The sequence below is a fragment of the Cavia porcellus genome, unplaced genomic scaffold, assembly GCF_034190915.1.
Source record: "Cavia porcellus strain 051 isolate PalLab524CR breed Dunkin Hartley unplaced genomic scaffold, mCavPor4.1 scaffold_7, whole genome shotgun sequence".
Lineage (NCBI taxonomy): Eukaryota > Metazoa > Chordata > Mammalia > Rodentia > Caviidae > Cavia > Cavia porcellus.
The window spans coordinates 68,285,917-68,306,702 of NW_026947490.1; the positions used below are offsets into that span (position 1 = coordinate 68,285,917).

At 48.9% G+C, this 20,786-nt stretch overlaps 1 protein-coding gene across 9 annotated transcripts in view; it reads right to left on the minus strand.

The window, feature by feature from the left end:
- Positions 1-20,786, minus strand: part of Frmd4a (FERM domain containing 4A) — a 561,761-nt gene that overhangs the window by 108,470 nt on the left and 432,505 nt on the right. For all 9 annotated transcript variants that reach the window (XM_063253783.1, XM_063253785.1, XM_063253781.1 and 6 more), the window contains 2 exons: positions 14,351-14,443; positions 4,386-4,470 (listed from right to left, as the gene is read on the minus strand). In XM_063253783.1, coding sequence (XP_063109853.1) covers positions 4,386-4,470; positions 14,351-14,443 — 178 coding nt within the window. The remainder of the gene's footprint in view (positions 1-4,385; positions 4,471-14,350; positions 14,444-20,786) is intronic.

The window sequence follows — 20,786 nt, forward strand, 5'->3', positions numbered from 1 at the left end:
CCTAATGATTTTTTTTTTGTCTTTTTTCATTTTTATCGGTACCAGGGATCGAACTCACGACCGCCTGCTTGCAAGGCAGGTGCTTATGCTGCTGAGCTAAATCCCCAGCCCCCCAAATCCTAATGATTTTAAATGCGAACAAAATCAGACTTTGAGGAAGCAGGGTTGGCAGCTTATTTTACCTAAAACAATTTACACTATGACCCACTGTGGGAATCCATCCCAGGAAACGGGCAGGGTGTAGACATTGAACTTCAGGTTCAATCCAAGCCTAGGACAGTGGTACAGACCTCACCAGTGCCGTGGCCCATGAGGATGGCACGAAGGTCAGGGCTCAAAGAACCTGCTCTGGTCTGCATCCGGGTGGCGAGAGTCAAGCATGGGACAGAGCTGAATATGCGTCCTCCTAAGCAGGCATAGGCAGCGGCTTCGATAACCTTCTCAATGATGAAAACGCATTTTGGTGTCCTCCTGAGAGGTTCTCGCAGGTAGGGCATTTTACTAAATCAGGAATCAGGAAGGGAACCTTAGTCTGGCACAGCAAAACCTAAATTCCTCATCACTCGGCTCCACAGCGCCCTCTTCTCGGTACGCGTTCACAGCAGTGGACACTGGGAAGTCCAGCTGCTGCCCAGCTCCTTCTCCTTGAGTCAGGCACCTCGCTTCTCTCAACACCAGCTTCCTTCTTTAGTAAGCAAAGGACTCCTCCTCTACTCATTTAGAGGTAAGGGGGCTCCAGGCAAACAGTGCAACAAAGCTTTTGTAAATTCTGTGAGTTCACACAAGTAAGAGTATTACCTTTGACTGTTGGGGACCAGAATCTATAATAGATGGGATCTGAGACGGGGGTGTGTACTTTGTCTCACCGACCGAGAGCTCCATGGAAGCCCCAGTTGGTACCTGGACCTGGCAGGGAGACCACAGAATCTTGTCCTCCCAGGACAAAATGAAGACCTGCTGAGAGTGACAGAGCAATAGCATTAGCAAAAGTTTCACCTGGCTGGGGGAAAACAGCTTCTTTTTAACCCATGCCTTATTCATGCAAGAAGGCTTTTTTTTCTTTACAAAGCCCACAGCAATCGCTGTTGCTGTTCCTGGACTCACGCAGGGCCCCTTTTAAAATGTGTGCAGTGCTCCATCAGTGGCAAGGTTGGAGAATCTCTGACTTTGCCATCTGGAGACACAGACCGCCAGGCCTGCTTCTGTGTATTCCTAAATCTGTTTCTGTTTTCCTTCATCTTATACCATACAGGTAGTTTGGGATCTTGGCCAGGTCTCTGGCATTTGACTCTGGGGGAGACAGTGGTCACGTGACATTGTTTGGCTTTCTGTATACACTTGCTAGTGGCATTCGCTGGTCATCATGTGGTTACCTGTGCGACGAAGCTTGAGGGCAGATTTTGAGGCTAGGGCTATAGACTGTGGTCCCTCCCCTTGTCCAGTGGGCAGGCTGAGGTGGTGGCCCTCTGACAGTCAACATGGCTGGCTCTGAGGATTGTGACCTTCACTTGGAAAATCTGTAACACTGACTTCCGAGGGTCTACTCGCCTGTTTTCATTTTCCATGAATCCCAATGTCCTTGGTGTGTATGGTGCTCAGTTTGGGCTCAGCATTTGTGACCAGCTGTGAATGACTCCAAGCAAGAAGCTGTCTTCTCTCCCTTCCCCTTGTTATCTACACCCAGCATGGTGTGAGGCTCTTCCTCCTAGGCTGAGTGCTGGTTTCCTAGCTTCAGTAACTTTGTAGCCATTTACTGCCCCCTGGTGGGCAGTATTCTCACTACCTAGTTTTGGGTCTTTTCAACATACTTTCATGTTGATTTTTTTTTTTTTTTTTTTTAATAAATGTGAGGTGCCTGGACAGTATTATGACTCCTTCTTTGTAATGAGAAAATGGGGGCTTAAAAGGAAGGAATTTCAAGTACCTGGAACTTCAATTAGTGCCTTTTCTCTGCATTTAGCAAAGACCAAAAATACCATCCTCTAGGTGCTCTGGGTGCAGCCTGGCAGAGGTCAGTCTGGTTTCAGCAACCACCTCGGCGAGGTCTTCCCACCGCACTGAGGATCCCCACAACCAAGTCTCCATTTCCTTCAGGGTTCACACCTGGTGGGATTATCCTGTGCAACGTGCATGTTGAAGCACATTCCAGAAGGAAGAGTGGCATCTCACACACCATTTCAACTCTTAAATTTGCTGGCCCTCTGCAATCCTCCAAAGTAGAGTTTAGTTAGCACTTCCCCCTGAGACCTCCTTGAAATCTTGTGCAGACACCCAGTGACCACCTCATCCACAGACGTGCTTGGCTTTGAAGTTCTTGGGGATGTGCAGGCCTGCATCGCATCCTCCTATGCCAAGAGTCCTGGCCTCAGGGCACAGGGGGGCCACTGAGCTCTGCCACAGGGGTCAGGCTGCCCCACAGCTGCTGACTCTGCCATCACTGGGCAAGCAGACTGCCCCGCACCTTGCCTTCACTGGAGAACATCATAAAGATCCAGTTAGATAGTCCACAGAAAGCACTCAGCTCTGAGCCTGCAAGCCATTCAGGTTTTGCAGGGCTCACTGTTCCTCGGTGACTGCTAGGGAGCAGACCCAGGAAGCACAATGCAGGCTGCAGTTACGGGTCATCACGTGCACTGTGCTTTGCTTCCTAAAGGTTCATGTGCTGGAAGCCTGGTCCACAGGGTGGTGGTTCCAAGGTGGTGACTTCTGGAGGAGGGGGAGCCTCCCGGAAAGGAAGTGGTCATCAAGATTGTGCCCCACGAAGCGAATAATGCAGTTACTGTGGATGGGCTATATCTCACAGGAGAGGAGTGATTCTCACAAGAGTCAGTTGTTACACAGTGAAGCCCATCTCTCTGTACATATACTTAACACCCTGCCACACGCACACACCATGGTGATGCCCTCTGGTATGATGTACTCACCAGAGTGGAGCAGATGCTCTTGGTATCCAGAACATTGAGTTAAATCAACCTCTTTACCATGTAAGATTCCCAGTCTCAAGTATTCTGTTACAGCAGTGGAAAACAGACCAAGACAATGTACATGTTGGGCAGTCAGATGAATAGGTGTTTAAATAAGTTTCAGTAGTTCTCAACCTAAGTAGTGTTCTGAAAGGCCTCTTCTCAAAGAGGAGCTGTGTGCTAGAGATGTGTGCAGGAATATGGGTTTTCCAATGAGAGGAAGCACTACAAACTGTGAGGGAAAGACTGTGATTGTCTGACTCATTAAAAATCATCTCTGGAGCAGACACTTCTCTAAAGAAGATGCAAAAATAGTCAATAGGCATGTGAAGAGATGCTCAGTATCACTGATCATTAGAAAATGCAGATCTAAACCACAGTGAGATATCTTCTCATATCCATCAGGCTGTTTACCTTTGAAAAATATACAAACAGGAAATCACAATTGTTGGTGGGATGCAGAGAAACCAGCAGCCTGTGCACCGTGGGTGGGAATGCGAAACGGTACTACAGCCATTACGAAAAACAGAACGACCATTCTTCAAACATGTAAAGTAGAGCCAAACAATTCCACTGCTGGGGACGTACTTAATAGAACTGAAAACAGTGTTTAGGGGAGACAGTTGTCCCTGTGTGCACAGTGACATTAATCACAACAGCCAACGGCAGAATTGGGACAAATGTCCAGCAAAGGATGAATGGATAAAGTGTGTTAGACACAACAAAAGAGTATTATCCAGCTGTAAAAAGGAAACTGCCATATGCTACCACGATGGATAAGCCTTAAGACACGACACAAAGCAAGTAAGCAGACGCGAAAGGACAACTGTTGCATGGTGCTCCGCTTACGTGAGCTACGAGTAGTCAAATTCATGGAAACAGAAAGAAGAGGGGGACTTCTGGGCTGATGAGAGAAGGGAACGGGCAGTTACTGCTTCATGCGTGCAGAGTTTCAGCTCTGCAGGATGGGAAGAATTCTGGAGATGGTGGTTGTACACTTAAAAATGGTCACGGCAGGCTGGGAATGTAGCACAGCACTTGTCTAGCGTGAGTGAGGCTCTGGATTCAATCCCCTGCACCTCAGAAAAAGATGAGGACAAATGTATGTGTATTTCACACATTAAAAGGAAAGGGAACAGAACTGCCTCCCTGAAGTTCTGATAGCAGCCTTTTGAGACCTAAGTTGACAAGTGCATCTGTCACCCTTGTTTGGAACACCTCTGCAGAGCCAGGATCAGTGATGGGATCAGAGGAATCACGCCATTTGGTTGAGGACTTCATTTCATGAAGTTCTCCTTTACTGACAGGAATTGCTTTATAAGTCGCTTCTCCTGATCAACAGAACCAGCTTAGTGGCACAGCCCACTTCCAACGGGACCTTCGGATTTGGATGGGCCCCACAGCAGGAAGGGGTGTGCCTACCTTATATATGCAGGACTTGGCATTTAGGAAGAAGAGCTCGATGGTGGCGTTGTCCTTCAGGTAGGAGATGCTCTCGATGTAGAACCTGAAAGGGAAGGGACACGGGTGAGCCAGATGGAGCGGAAGTCGCCTGCTTCCCTGGGCTGCGTGACTGGAGGTGAGGACCGGATTCCTGATGCTAAATGAAGGACAGAAAAAGGTGCCAAGTATTTTTCTGACTTCATTGGGGGGAAACAGTATCATTCATGCACACGTGTAGCAGGTGAGGTTCACGCCTGAGAGGCCTCCTGCAGTGCAGAAGTCTGCCGTCCACCGCGGAACAGATTCTACGCACCCATCGCTCTGTTTTTCCTTACCTCCCTGCCCCCTTTTCAGAGATTGTTTTCATCACATGACTTGTGTCCTAAGTCATTGCGGGGTGGAATTTTTAGATGACAATTTCTTGCATTTAATTGAAGGCAGGAGGAATTCCCAATATTACTCTCAGAAATGGTCACCACATGGTGAGGTGAGACTCAATTTCAGTGATACACACAGAGCACCATGAGAAGTGTTCTTAACACTCCAATATTAATGCATATTAAGCCAAGTAAGAATCAAGTTCCTATCCAGAGGGAGCTTATGGAGTTTTTTCTCAAAATGAAACATGCTGACATTATTTAAGTTTACATTAAATGTGCCTTTGCACACTGACTTGGGGGTTTATTAAATCCTTCAATCAGATAATGTGCTTGGACCGTCTGAGGATTAGCCTGCTCTGGGTGCACGCAGGAGCTGGGTTATGAATGATGAAAACACACACAGGGGAGGAAGAGGGTTCCTAGTAGATGGGAAAACCCACAGACTACACTGGGGGACATTGCCCGCTGGCTTCTAGGTACCAGGTGGACTTAGAAGGGACAGAAGGCAGGGAAGATGAAATGACAGGCACCAGGTACTGTGTCAGCACAGTGTTACAGTGGCGGGATCATGATCAGGAAGACCAGGGATCCAGGCCGGCTCTGTGCTCAGCACAGGTCACACAACCTCGCTTCTCTCTTGCATCATGTAACAGACAATGGCCAGTGAGTCTCCCCTTCAGAAGTCTCTTGGTTTTCCAAACATTGGTAATTAATTCAGATGAAAACAAAATAACTGCAGGAGCAGCACGGAACCAAGGCAGCTCTGTACAGGGCCAACAAAGGCCCTGCAGGCCAGGCCTCGTCCACAGCTCACCACTGTACCCCCTTGTCAACAGACTAAATGAATAATGACTTCTGTCACTTTTCCAATGTAAGCAGAGGCTGCTGTGATGAATGTAATATAGATTCATTCAAAAATGTGTGAATGAATCAGGTATAAGCTTAGCTATAAGCATAATTTCTCAGTCCACAGGCAGCAGTGGTACAATCACCATCGTGTCAGGCCCTACAGAGTTTTGAAGAATGACAAGACAGTTCTTGCACTTGCCAGGCCCTGGAATGAGCCACCTGGACTGGCTGATCTAAGCCACTTGTCCGTTTCTGTCCCCAAAGCACCTATCTTTTGCTCTGGACTGGTCTCCACAAAGAATGGCTTGTTCAGTTCTCAAATAATGGAGGACTAAACACAGCGGCACAATGCACACCTCAGAGCCAAATATGTTAAATTTAATGTTTAACCCAAAATCTAAATCCTTTACCAAGGGCATGAAGGAAGGAAGGAAGGAAGGAAGGAAGGAAGGAAGGAAGAAAGGAAGGAAAACAGGACGGCAGGGGAGGAGACCACTGGTACAAACTCGCATGGCATTACTGCTTTGATGTGGAGTTATTTCAGACCCCATGGGTTTGGACCCCCAATGTTGTTCTAGTCCTAAAGTCACAGCCGAGCTCAGGAGGCTCCTGTGATTATTCTGGTACTGAGAAATAAGACATGTTAGCAGCTTTAACGTCTTTTGTGTTAAGTGGAAAGGCAGGAGAGATGGGGTTATAGGTGGCTGTGGGAGACATAAGAAGTTAAGTCACATCTGAGAAATCATTTGCAACTTACAGATTTGCCCATTCCAGACAAGACTCTTGCTTTGGTGTCTTCGCTTGAGCCACTTTACTTTCCCACCCTGAGAAACCCCTCAGCCTGACCTGCCTCCCTCAGCTGGAGGACAGCCCACAGAGGCCACTTCTACAGCCCCACAGGACACCACAATCCCACACACCCAGGCAGCTACGCATCATGACACCACCTACAGCCTTGTTATTTCTCATTACTGGGATGCCACCTCCCAGGTGACCGGGACCACGTCTTGTTCAATTTTGTATTTCAAGTCCCAAAACAATGCCTGGCACAGACTTGAGCACGGTGAAGGAATGAAAGCTTGCTTTTTAGTTTCTCTCCTCTCCATTCTTCCTTGCTCAGAATTCCTGCTGGATGGCAAGAATGGAGACCAAGGGGGCTGGGGATTTAGCTCAGCGGCATAAGTACCTGCTTTGCAAGCAGGTAGTCGTGAGTTCGATCCCTGGTACCGATAAAAAAGAAAAACACACACACACACACAAAAAAAGAGTGGAGACCAAGGCAATAAAGAGGGGAAAAAATAATAAATGACTTCCAAGCTGGCACTGAATTCCAGGTGACCGGGACTTTCTTCCACGAGCTGGTCTTTACCCTCTGTCGCCGGGAAAGCACTGAGGCAGCTACCAACCACCTCGACAACACAGCTGCTGCTGAATTCCAGTGATCTCCCCACCTGCGATTCTGAGCCTTGGTCTGTAGCGTGGGTCTGGAACAGCTTCATTCGCAAAGCAGCGCTGTGTGTTTCTACCCCAGTGGTTATAGTTTTGAGAATTAAACAGTGAAGATATTCTGTCTGCCCCCCATCCCCAGTTTTCTCTGGAATAGTATTTTAACATAATACTTTGCTTTTCTGCCAACTCTCTAATAGTGGAAAGTGTAAATGTGGTAGGATAATAGGAACCAGGAAGATAGGTCTTTTGCAAACAGGTAGGGGCCAAAAAGAATAATTAGGATGTATAATGTGCACAGGCCGACTCCCTACGATGAATGCAGCCATTGTATACTGCAAACATGGACCAGTGAAAGCAAAAATAAAAAACACAATGAGGTGGCACAGTATGTGTCTTTCACATCACCACTCGTTTCCTCCCAGGTGTTGGCTCCCTGGCCACGAGAAGCGAGGAAGTCGGAGGAAATAACAAGCATATTGTGAGACACAGGAAAACTCCTGCCTCTTGACAGACGCTGGAAAGCAGGTTCCTGTTAACCTTTATCATCCAGACAACAGCCGCAAACCCGGCGGTGTGGGGCTTCCATTCCCTTCCTGTAACCACGGATGCACGGTTACTGTCCTGAGCCTTCCACCGTGCACCAGAGGGCTGCTCAGGCACAAACGTCAGGAGGAAAGCGCAGAGATGTCTCCATTTGCACATCAATGACCCCGGGCGACCAGACTGTCTGGGGAGGACGAGTGCTGATGGTTGCACTGGTCCACTGTCTGCTTTTCTAAGAATTCAGTTTCTTTGATTTTCATGGAGGGTTCGCACACGGTTCTCCTCCTTGGCAGTAGGTGGCGCTGTGGCCTTTCCTTCCCTCCCTGGGTGGGCACTTTTTGGGCTTACCATGTAGGCTCACAAAGAACACTAGGTCTTAGATTCGGGAGTCCCTATGGACCTCCCGAGCCCGATGTGTGTTAATCATGTCTTTAGGATGCTGTGCTGGCCCTGGACGGACTGCTCCTCCTGGGGAGCAATGTTTAGATAGTGCACCCCCAAGTGAGGGCTGCAGCTGCCCCATGCCAGGTCCCAGGAGAACCCACACGTCCCTCCTACCACTTCCCTGTCCCCTACCCTGACCATCCCAAGGGCACGGGCCAGGCAGAGCCACAGAAATCATTCAAACTGGCAGTGCTGAGCCTGCTTCCCTGGCCTCTTGGGCTCTTCCCCACAATAAGGGCTCTGCTCATGCTGCCCAACCCACTCCTGACCTGACCGCTGCCCCTCCAGGAGTGGCCTGTGCAGCATGGTGGCAGGCCTGGGGATGTGAGAACAAACTCGTTGCAGTGCAGTGGCCGCTGGCCCTGCTGGCCGTATACCAAGTACAGTGAAACCCATTCTAAGGTAGGTTCCTCCACGCATTCAGCAGCCCTGGATGTTTGGCTGTTATTTCAGATGCTCCTAGTCCCTTACCCCAGCTGTGTCACACTCAGGCTGGCACCAACTGAACTCTGCAAGCCACATGGCATCCACCAGGCTCCCCTCCGCCCCTTCTCCTCGCCTTCTTCGTGCAGCCACCCTGGCCCTGGGGAACCGCTGAACATTCACAGCTAGTGTTAATTAAATGGACCAGCGATTTCATTTTGTAACGAACACAAATGCTGCATTTGGAACACTGGCTTTTGGTATCAAAAAGAAAAGCAATAATAATGACAATGATAAACTGCTCTGCCTTGGCTGCATACCTCTGACGTGTAGAATTTCAATAACGCTGCAGCCTTCCCTGGGACTCTCAGCTGGATTATAGCAAGGTCTGCTTAGCGGGCACTCATTTTAGAGATGTACCATCACTGCTCTCTTGCAAGGAACTGGAAGTAGCAGTTCTGTCCCAGTCAGCAAGGGACGCATTGACAGTCAAGTCCGTGTTGAGGCTGTGAAATGCTCTCTCCTGGATAAAGGTTTCCTGGCATTTCCTTTCTGCCTTCTTTTCCCTACTGTCCACTTCGGTTTATTGTTTGTGCAACCCAAAGTTTGAGGAGACAAATCTAATCTCTGTTCATATTCCCACAAATGGTGTAAATGCCCACGGTTGTAGGGACACACGATGGCAGTTCTGGCCTGTGGAACCATTCTGAACACACAAATGTACCCACAAAAAGCCCCAGGGACTTGCCCGAGTGTGTTGCTGTATTTTGCTTCTCCTTGACCTATTTCTGAAGCTCTCCTGATGGACAAGAAGACAGTCACTGTTCCCAACTTTCAAGAACTTGCCCTTGAAGCAGTAAACAATGCTTTGCGGTTGAAGATGTTGTTGGCCCTCTGTTGACTGGTGTGGTGGGTACTGGGAAGAGAGTAGGCAGGGCAGGTCGGAAAAGTCAGACAATACAAGACACATTTAGGGTGTTTTTTTATCCTGAAGGCTGATGGGTACCAGAGAAAATGATGACCAAGGGCCAGATGAAAATTCTAGAAAGATGTTCTGTGGTTACCTAGAGGGGAGACTGGCAGATGCCAAGGCCAGAAGCAGTGCAAGGGGGCTGCACACCCATGAAAGGCTAAAAAGGGCCAAATGACATCCAGGAGCCAGGCCTGGGGAGCAGAGGGGGGCTGTTACCAGCTCTCTGAGGTGAGGAACAGAGAAGTAGTGAGGATAGACTGGGGTGCAGTGGGATGCAGAGGTGAAGTCTGGGCCGGACCGTGTGTTTCCGGCTCCAGAGCTGCATGGGCGGAGCTCTAGCCTCACAGGCAGTTGCTGACCAGAGAGGACTGGTCGGAAAGAGGATGATGCCCTGGACTCAGGCTGCAGGTCCCGCGTGGGCACAGCCGTGGAGAGGGCTGGAAATGGACAGAAGTCAGGACGGGGCAAGGACCTGGTGTCTGCAGTGAAGGCAGAGTATTGGCAGGCACAGACAGGGTGAAACCCTGCACTCAGGTGGGGAAGGCATCAAGATGAGCTGAGAGCCCTAAAGGTGTGTGGTTCCTCAGAGGTCAGAGTCCCGGGGCCATGTCAGGGCAGGGCAAAGGGGTGAGGGGCTTTGGGGCTAGAGTCCCCCGGTGACCACGGTTGTGATGGGACCAGGGCCAGATGCCAGCAACAGAGGAGAAAGTGAGAGATGTGGAGGGCACACAGCAGTGTAGATCCATCCTTCTGGCTTCTGCTGTGAGTAAAGAGAAAGGCAGCAGCTGGGGTGGGTGAGCGGAAAGCAGGGTGAGCTGCGGCCATGAGGGGAGGGCTCTGTGGAGAAGCAGCAGCCTGAGACTGGGAGCAAGAGCGGAGGGAGAAAGCACTTGGAAGCGGTGGAAGGTGCGGGAGCCGCAAAATGTGAGCTCCACAGTGCTGATGGTAGGACGAGGGCCACGTTTCCCCGGATGCGACTGTGCACACATGTGTGTAGTGCACGCACAAGAAGGCCATGGAGAGCAACACCACACTCTTAAAGAAAAGGGTTTGGGTCTGCTATGGATTCTGCAGGGGGAGGTGAAGCCATCACGGGGGACACAGAAACCCTGAAGTGGGCACACCTCATAGAACATAGAACTGATGGTGTAAGGGAGATTGGTCACCCCCATCACCTACCCTTGTGCAGGGCTGGGGAGGGAGTAAGGTTCGTGTGTGTGTGTGTGTGTGTGTGTGTGTGTGTGTGTGTGTGTAACTGGGCTGAAAGAAGTCCTAGGCAGAGACAACTGGAAGGTATGCCAGGGCTTTGAATCACATTGGCAAAGAGGTACAGAGGGCAGGAGGACAGGTGCCAGGAGCTGGGAATGTTCGCTTGTGGTCCCTGCTCTTGACCACAGCCTTGGACATCTGCGGGTTGATCAGGAGCTGGTGGATGGTGGAGACCACTGAACCGATGCTGTGGTAGATATAGATTTTGCTCTAACAGCCCAGCAGCTTGGGGTGATGATGAGTTTTCGTTATCAGTGAAGAAAGAGCAGTTTGGGGCACAGACCCTCCTGTGTGTGCACAGTCAGGAAATGGTGAACGGGACCAGGAGTTTCTAAGAACTGGGTCATGCTGGTGCAGTCACTATCACCTGGGCCAGTGTGCACTTGGCCCTAGTGCAGCCTTTTGGGTGAACACCGGCTGGACAGGTGCAGGTGGGGTGCAGCAGCAGGGGTGCCAGTCAGGGGCGGCTTTTTACTTGCTGAGACACATGTCAAATGGTGCACGGACAAGGCTGGAGGTAGCTTTAGTGGATCAGATTTATCTTGGCTCCAGCCATGCTGAGGGAGAATGTACTCGGCCTCTACCGGGTCTCCATTTCTTTTCATTTACTGAGATGATCATACCTGCTTAAGGCATGCTGTGAGTACCACTGCTCACTGTGTGTGTGTGTGTGTGTGTGTGTGTGTGTGTGTGTGTGTCTGCGCGCGCACACGCATGCACACGCATGTTGAAGAATGAACCCAAGGCTTCCCACATGCTAAGTAAGCCGTCTGCCGCTGCGCTACATCCCCAGCCCTAAGCTGCCATCCATGCTGGGTTCCCTGGCCCCAGTCTGCCCTTTCGTTCACCAGTGTTGGTTACCTGCAGTGAACAGCAGTCTGAAATGATCTTTCAAGACAGTCCACATTCCCATAACTTTCATAGTGTGTTGTTAGAACCGCTCCGTTTTATTACTGATTGACAGTTACTTTCTTTTTGTACCTCAAGTGTAAATTAAGTTTTATCACAGGTACACGCACATCTCTCTTGTGCACGGGGGAACACAGGATGCAGGGCTTGGTATTTCCTGCACTTTCAGGCACACACTGGGGCTCTCAGAGTGCCTCACCATGGGCTTGAGGGTACTATAAGGACATGCTTCATATGCATAGCTCTGCTCTCTGGCTTTTCCCTTCTTGAATGCTTCCTAAGACCCTGACGCCTCCTGTGATCATTCCCAGTGAGCTGACCATTGACCTTAAGGCAAGGGAGTCTCCCATCATGTTCTTCTCAAATGTCCTGCAGCACGGCACCAGCTTTCGACCCTCTGCAGGGGGGTGGAGCAGAATTCTCCTTGTTCAATCAAGTTCAAGTTCTCTCATACACGAGCTTTATTTTTCCTGTCTGGTGAATGGAGCTGATTACTTGGCCTGCACTCTTACAGATTTCTAAAAACTTGAACCCAGGGCCTTTGCACTGAGCTACATTCTCAACAATGAGAAAGTTGCTCTAGTCTTGGCTAACGACACCAAGTAAGAGGCACCAGGAAAAGAAACATCTTTCTTCATGAAGGACAAAATCCCATCTCATCCCATTTTTAAGTGTAAATTATTTTCATAAGGAGGTGAAATCCATTGCTGGTTGTTTACTTTTTGTTACAAACAGAAAATAGTGGAAGGAGGAGGCTGCAGTGGTCGAGGTCGGCTTACCATTCTGCAGGCAGAAGGTGCATTCATCACACAGCACACAGAACGGCAACCCTGCGCGACAGCCCTGAACTGAACAGGTCTTGGACCTTTTAAATTCTCTCCCCATGCTGTTTTCAGGAGATCTTCTTCCTAAAGAAAACTGTTCCTTGATCACTGCCCTATCAGAAGTGTGTACGTGCTCTCCCTACAATCCCAGCATCTTAGGATGCTGAGGCAGGAGAATCGCAAGTTTGAGGCCAGTGTAAGTAATTTAGGAAAACTCTATCTTAAAAAAAAAAAAAAAAGTCTAGCCAACTCAGTAACAAGTTGTGTTAGTCCGGTTTTCCTAGTAATAACTTTGGAAAAGCTGATAATCTGAACCCGTGGTATGAACCGTGAGATGGTAGGGTTTAGGTAACAGCTTATCGACATTCCAGTACTTGATCACATCTCAGGGAAATCTTGCATCCAGATATGAAGCTGGGATAACTGTTTATGAAAGAATCCCAATACATGGTCTTGTAGATTTTTGGAACATTTGTTAAAAATAGATTGCAGTGTCCATGCCCAAATCCTCAGCACAGCCCCTAAAATCTCAGTGATCGAGATAAATGCACAGCGAGGAGGCCGGTTCCACACGGCCAAGGCCAGCATCCGCTCTGAAGACAGGTCAGCAAAGCGGCCACTCCCCCGGGATCTTGCCGACCATCCCTGCTCCTCCCTGCAGAACTGAACCTTGGTCCTGTAGGGCTACTTTCCACTAGTCTGAGAAACAGTGCATACCATTAAAGATCACACGGCATTAACATCCTTCCCATCAGTACTGGAAGCAGCTGAGATTGTGTACGTCTGCAGCCATTAAACAAATAGAAAAGGCACTAAATGTAGTTTAAATTCACTCTGCCGGCTGAGGTAATGGACCCTCCAGCCTGGTAAGGGGACCCCCTGAACTCTTATTTTGGACTCTTTTTAGTGCTGTCTGTGGGCTTGAGATGGCAAAGCCCAGAACTGCAAGACTGACCTTGGTCTGTAGGGAGAAATGATTGCAAGCCATGAGGTTGTGTAGCATATATTTTAAAGCGGCAGAGTCTGTGTGTGGGTAGTGTGACCCATAAACAGTGACCATTCGAAGGCCCGGGCATGTGGTTCAGTATAGAGTGCTTGCCTTAACTAGTCAAGGCCTAGGTTCCATCTCCAGCATGGCAAAACAAACAAACAAACCAAAACCTCCACCCGACTCTGCTGCAATCTAGAGAAAAGAGCCCAGGGCTCCATACAGCTGCTGGACCGGGGGCTTTAACTCTGACTTGGCCACTTTGCCCCCTGCAGCTTCCCATACCCTTTTGCCAACAGATGCGATCAATCCTGTCAAGATGCGATCAATCCTGTCAAGATGTGATCAATCCTGTCATCCGTAAAAGACTCTCAGATCGCTTCGTCACAATTGTAGTTTCCTTTGCAATCAAGTGAAATTTCCCAGAACAGATGAGGGAGCACAGAACAACTTCTATTATAATACTTTTCTACACTTTCTCCTCCCTTGCCGGGAAATGCACTGAGCTATTTGGGATAAAACACGTACATTTCAAGACTCAGCAGCCTTGGTGACAGAAAGAAAGGAAATAGGGACTTTTGTTACAGAGCTCTAGCCAACTGCCACAGAGCATTCCAGGGCGTGTTTAGTTTGAGATCCATGGCCCTCTCCAGATCCCCCACAGCACTCCAAACAAGTGCTAGGATCATTCCACACATGCATCCTAGTGCAAGAAGGCAAACATATACCTTGCACGCTCACACCTGTGTTCGCATCTGCCCTAAATGCAGCCTGCTACAATCTTTATCCCCTGCACAGAGTCAGGATGGATGTGGCTTCCCTGTCCTTTAAGTCACTTTACCTTACAAGCGTTACTCACATGGTACCATGGAGGGACTTCTAGGTGTACGTACCTGACACAGAAGTACAAAACCACGGGTCCCGACTTTTTAGGGAAATCGTGCTCCAAAACTCTCCGGTCTAACTGCAGCCAGTTTAAGTGGCCCCTGAGGAAGACAGAGACAAATGGGTTAGGGCTGTGGACTCTGCAGTGGTGTTCCGAGATGGATGTCCATGTGGACACAGCATGCTGGACCTTCTTCACTTGTATCTTGCCAGGAACAAAGCCAAAAGAATCCCCAGGGGAACTGAACATCAGGGAGATGCCAAAATCAAGGAACCTCCAAGTTGGGGCTGAGACCCTCCGCCAGCTTCCTGTACTGTGCTGAGAGAGAAGGTACTAGGAACCTCCCTCCTGTCCTAAAGTGACCTCACACAACTCTTGACCACCTTTCAAAGCAGGAGGACTCAAAATGCCCTGCAGAAACACATTAATCATGCTCACAGCATCCTGCCAAGCACATGGGGTAAAAAGTCAGCCATGACAGTTTCTTACAATAATCAAACTCATACCCACTAGAGTGGATTTCCTCCAGTGTATTCACCCTAAAATGAAAGCATTTGTCTAAAGACTCTTACATTATTGTTCTGACACTTCCCAGTCGCTGCCTGCATAATACTGTACATGAACACACATCTCAGAGACAACCCTAAATCTGAGAGAACCCCAGCATTTGCCAATAGGGGGCTGGGGGGACGAGCGGTGATATCTTCACACCGCAGATTCCATGCAGCAGTGCAGAGAAGGCGGTACTGCCACATGCAGCAGCAGGGATGGGATGCAAAACCACTATGCTAAGTAAAGAAGCCTTAGTTTGAAAAATGTACAGACTGTGTGGCTGCATTTATATAAAGATCAAGAGAGCACAGAGTAATCTACAGTGGCCGAAAGCAGCTCAGGCAGCCTGGGGGTGTGAGGGACATAAGAAGGGACATTTGCGGTGATGGGTGTGTACGTGGTCTTCCCCGTGGTAAGGACTACACAGATGTAGACACATGGCTAAAACTCAGCACCGCACACTTTTGCACATCATGCGCCATTTAGAATATAAACCACAGCAACATGAGGTGAGGGGCTGGTAGAGCTCCTTTGGTGCTTCTTCTCCTGCTCTCCTCTTTCTCTAGGAACACAGACCTGCGGCTCTACACAAGCACTCAGATGTGCAGCAGAAGGCAGTCAGCATGCTCTTTCTTCCCTCCCCGAGCCTGTGTTCTTCCAGAGACTGACACTCAACTGCTGTTCTGCAGTTAGCTATGTAAGTGCCACTAGCACTGGGACCATGAGCTGGGAGAACTGGATGGAGCTGATCTAGTGCGGGGGTCCAAGAAGCACTTCCTGGTGTTTGCACTGATTAGCAGTGTAGTGTTTACTTGGATTAGAGAAATGGGAACCGTCTTCCTAACAGGAAAGCAGCACATGCAAAGGCCCTGGGTTGAGAAGAAACCCAGCACCTGAGAGTTGTGTAACAGGGAGAGGTGGGCAGCACCCTGGAGGATACACAGTCCTGGCTCCAGCTGTGATTTGTTCTTTCCTGCCTCAGCTCAACATCCTGGAGCACGTGGGACCTGTCACTACTTTACAACTGCACTCACACTGAGCAGACCTATGGCCTGCATTTGCTCAAGTGACTGTGGGCAGCACCAGCGCTGGAATGGACGTGCCTGTGAGAGGGTCAATGGAAAGAAAGTCTGTCCGCATCACTGCTTAAACTCACTTCTTCTATCACATGCTTCTGTCCCCCTTCTGAACCATCATTCAATTTACACCTTTTGGACAAGGAAACAGACAAAGAACAATAGCCATAATGAAACCTTTCGTTGGGTTAAGTCTGTGCCTTTGGGAGGGCACTCGCTCTGCCTCTGAATAGCATCCTCTGATGCACTGGGCCTTTATTGCTTCACCCTAACAATCTCTACTTGGAAAAACTCTTCCTGTTCACTGTTGTGTTGTTTTTTTTTAATTACTTTGCTCTGAATACAGGAAGGAATAAAAAAACCCACAAATGTTTCTAAGTAAACTGACAGGGCCATCAAAGCTGCCATTCACCTGGGGCACAGGATCATGGGACAGAAGGACAGGGTGCCAACATCATAGCTGGGCACAGCCGAAAGCCAGCGACACCCTGCAGGGATCCCTCTGCGCCTCAGCTCCTGCTGCTCCCTCAGCCCAGGATGCCCCTGCCCCACTCCTTCACTCAGCAGTCCAGCCCATGCTCAAACACATGGCCCTACTGTGCCACAAAAAAGCCCTGACCAGCCCCGGTCTCCCTTGGGGCTCCACCCCTAACCCCAGTCGGTTGTTCCTGCATCAGGCTCAATGTTCTCTGTAGTCTTCCTACATCTGACAATGTCTCCAACCTGTCTCACAAGATCAAAATGTGCATGCAGATCGCATGGATGGTGTTGGACACATGCTGGAAGGGTAATAAGCCACAGCCACGCCCTGCCTCTGCAGAACCCGGGACTCTCAGAGGCTTCTCTCCCTGCCCAGCCTCCCAAAGGTGTCCTCTGCCGGCTGCACACCACCTGACTCTCAGTGCTTCTCCTGCTCGGGAGCCAGGCCTGTCTCTCCATCTTCTTCACCAAATGCTCAGCCTGGGCACTGATCCAGGCTGAGTTCCAAGTCCTCCCTTTAGACTGACTGCTGGAGACTTCTGTGTTGAAGGTCCTCCAAAGACTCATGCTCTGCAGGTTTTGTCCTCAGCCTGTGGTGAGATTGGCAGGTGGTGGAACCTTAAGAGTCAAAGCCTAGTGGAGGAAGTGAGGTACGGGTCGGGAGTGGGCTTGAAAGCGACCCTGGGAGCCCAGCCCTTTCCTGTCCTTTATTTCCTGTCTGCCTTTGCTCCGCCTTGTGCTCCTGCCATGATGTGGTGCCTCAGCCCTGCTTCAAAGCAACAGGGCCGAGTGGCCATAGGCTGACACCCCTGAAACCATGGACAGAAATAAATCTGAAGGTTTTGGATTGTGGCATCTAGGAGGCAATTAGCCCCATCTTATAAAATTACGTGACAAATAAGACCTGTAGCTGCAAATTAATTCTAAGTTTTTAACAGTTTTTTTTTTTTTTTTAATTCCTCAGAATATAGCACAGTGCCTGGGAAATATCAGGGCTCTAAAGGGCAGAATGTTCTTGAATGAGTTATTGCTTAGGAAGGCAATCTACTCATGATCATGCACATTTAAATTTTTACCTTCGGTCTCATAAGATTTCTTAATTAAGGGTCTGATGACAGCAGCCTTTTCATGATCCTCACATGAGAAATCTTTGAATTACACACAGACCGCAATGGTACAAAGATACGGGGACTTCTCCCCGGCCTACAAGGCCGAGAAGGAGGAAGACCTGAGAAACAGAATGTTCCAGTGTGCTCTCTTGCAATCAGGCAAAGGCCTGGGATTGAGAAATCCTCAGCCCAGCCTAAGGGACAACACTACTGACCGCACGGGGTGCTGGCCGAGCCTGAGGTCCCTGGGGGCGTCATTCACAAGCTGAAGAACGTCAAAAGGAACAGAGAGGCACCGCTGTCCCTTGGATACCACTGTTAGTGGCTCACTGCCCACCCTTCTTCGACCATGCTGACGGAGAATGGGTGGATTCCAGCTCTCAACTGCTCCGCTCCCTACATCAGTAATGAACTCACTTAACGGGAAGTCCCTTTCTTCCTGACTGCATATGGGTCTTGATTTTATCAAGCAACTGATGAGAAAATAATGTAAGAAAAATGGCTAGGAAGTAACGAGAGTGAGGGGGAATCACCCTAAATTAAAGAGTCTCTAAGGAACAGTGGGTCTCCTTTCCCACCACTTCTGCCAACTCTTCACCGTAACTCTGTAAGGAGTGGCTGACACATACTATCCCCGGAGAAGTGGCTTCCTCACATGCACAGCTCACGGACTCGCAGGAGGAGTCCCCTCCCCATTTTAAGGCCCTATAAAAGTCTCCTGAAGGCTGCTGACAAAGAGAGAGGCTGAGGGAACAAGAAATTCACCCAAGGTCCCTTAGGTGAGTGCCAATTATTTGGGCAAAAGCTAAAGGATGGATTAGAGTTATGTGGGAACTGTAATGTGGGACCTCTGGTGTAAGCTGCAGTAAGATTTGTTACAGTGCTGTCTCTGCTTATTTTACTTGGTCTGAAGTTCTGCAGATGGAACCCACGGCCCCCACACAGAACTACGTCTCCTGCTTGCCTGCCTTATCTACCTGCCTTCCTCCCTTCTCTCCTTTTCTCCCGTTTTCTTTCTGAGGGAGCCTCGCTGAGTTGCTAAGTTGCCCAGGTTAAACTCAAACATTGCGCTTTCTGCCTCCGTCTCCCAGAGAGCTGGGATTATAGGCACACACTGACACACTCAGCTCTCAAGCCATTTTTTGAGGGAGACGCACAAGTATTTCCTGTGTACAGTTAACTAAGAGATGCCAAATAGCTTGGCTTTCATAAACCCCATAATTTTCCATTTAAGAATTCACATTTGCCAATAACAAAGCCAAAAATAAAATTGTGGGTAAGTAAATAAATAAATATTACCAATGTGGACGGAGTACTCTTTTATTACCTTGCTGATACCTGTCTCTAAAGCTGATGGAGATAACACTCATTTTTGGTTGCACTAAGTCAAAATATTGAGTCTGTAATAAAATATGCAATAGCTTCCAGGCAATAGAAATTGGGTGCATTTTTTTTTTAAAAATCACTTTTAGCTACTAGAAACAGATTTTTGATTCAAGTGTTGGCACCTTCAGTGGAGGTGGCCTCGGGGAGAGCTTTGCTTCTAGAGTTCCTGAGCTGGGGGTGTGACAAGTCTGTCTTAACTCATCCCTTCTCATGACCTAGAGAGAGAAGGGTACCTGCGCTTTTTAGACCCTTCCACTGTAGACAGATTACTTCTTACGGAGTGGGTTTCTGCAAAAAGTCAAAGCATGCATCTGACATTCTTGCTGGATGGAGGTGGGCATGTGGGAGACACTTGGGGTAAGGATGGTAGTTCCTTGGTGTCCTTGATTCTGAAGTGCACTGGCTTTTCCAGAAGAGCCCAGGGACACCCGTTTAGCTTGAAACCCTCGAATAGCAGAACATGGTCAAGGCAGGGCAAGTACTAGGGAGACCAAGTTACTAACTCAGGAGCTATTCATTCCAATGGGAATTTCTGACTTTAATTGTTTATTTATGGAGGAATCGTTTCCCCACTATGATGTCTTACAACTGTTTCAAACTCTCTTTACAACCCCTCCCACAATGACTTATTAATCACCTCCTGAATAACACAAGCCCCAAAAGACCATTCTTTCTGGAGCCCAAGGGTTAACAGGGGATACTAAGTAAATTACTTGTTAAGCAGCTGAATGCCTCAGCTCCATAATATTCAACTGCCACTGGGGGTAGACACTGGGTTCGCCCTTAACTAAATGGTCCCACATGAAGGCTTCACTCTGCTCCCCGGCCCAGGCCTGGGCTCCTCAACACCATGTCCACTGGGCAGGAAAGGTGAGGAGGAACTGGGCCTCTAGACCTCCGGGACCGCACTACCATTCTTTATTTACCTGGGCTATACACAAGAGAGTTGTGTGCACACCTTCCAGAATCACTAGATACAAGATGCCTGCTCCACTGGGGTAGCTCAAGGCCAAGTCCCTGAGGCCTAGGACAGCCCTGCAGGAGACCATGGCTGCAGACTTTCTCCTGTCCTGTGTCCCCCTCCTCACGCTGGAGTTCATGAATGGAAACCCCAGGCTCCTTTCCAAATATACTGTACCCCCAAGTGGCTACCACAACTGGGAACTTGCTTTTGTACTTCGCTGACGTTTCAGTGGTAGGTAAGCTTGCTTGTCTACTAGGGCCTCTGCAGATGCCTTGGCCATTGGAGCAAAGGCTAGGTTCAGGCAGAGGCAAGGCCAAAGCCAGAGGATGCATGCACCTAGGAGCCAGCACGCTGGGCACCACATCTGCAGACGCCCTTCCGAATCACTAAAATGTCAGCAAAAATTTTATATGTAAACCTTTGTGAAAAGAAGGAATATAATTTCTTCATCTCAGAGGGTTGGTGACGAAATAATAGGTTAAGAACTGCTCATTTTCTCAATTGATACGTACAAACACATTCCAATTCTACCAGGATTTGGTTTATTTTTTAAAATTTTTTTGAGATACAGGGTCTTGTTCTGCAGTTCAGGCTGCCCTTGAACTCACTAGGTAGCCCAGGCTGGCCTGGAACTCAAGGAGATCCTCTTGCTTCAATCGCCTGAGTGCTGGGACTACAGGTATGTGCCACTACGCCCAGCTGTACTCAGTTCTTAAACAGTACACTAATGCCTGAGTTTTTCCTTTTATTCCTTCGCATTTCTACATATTTCTTAACTTTTTCAAAAACAGGGAAGGCAGGCGTGGTGGATTACACTGTAAACCCAGTGTAGCATATGTAGAGCTCAGGGATCAATCCTCAGTACTACAAAGAAAA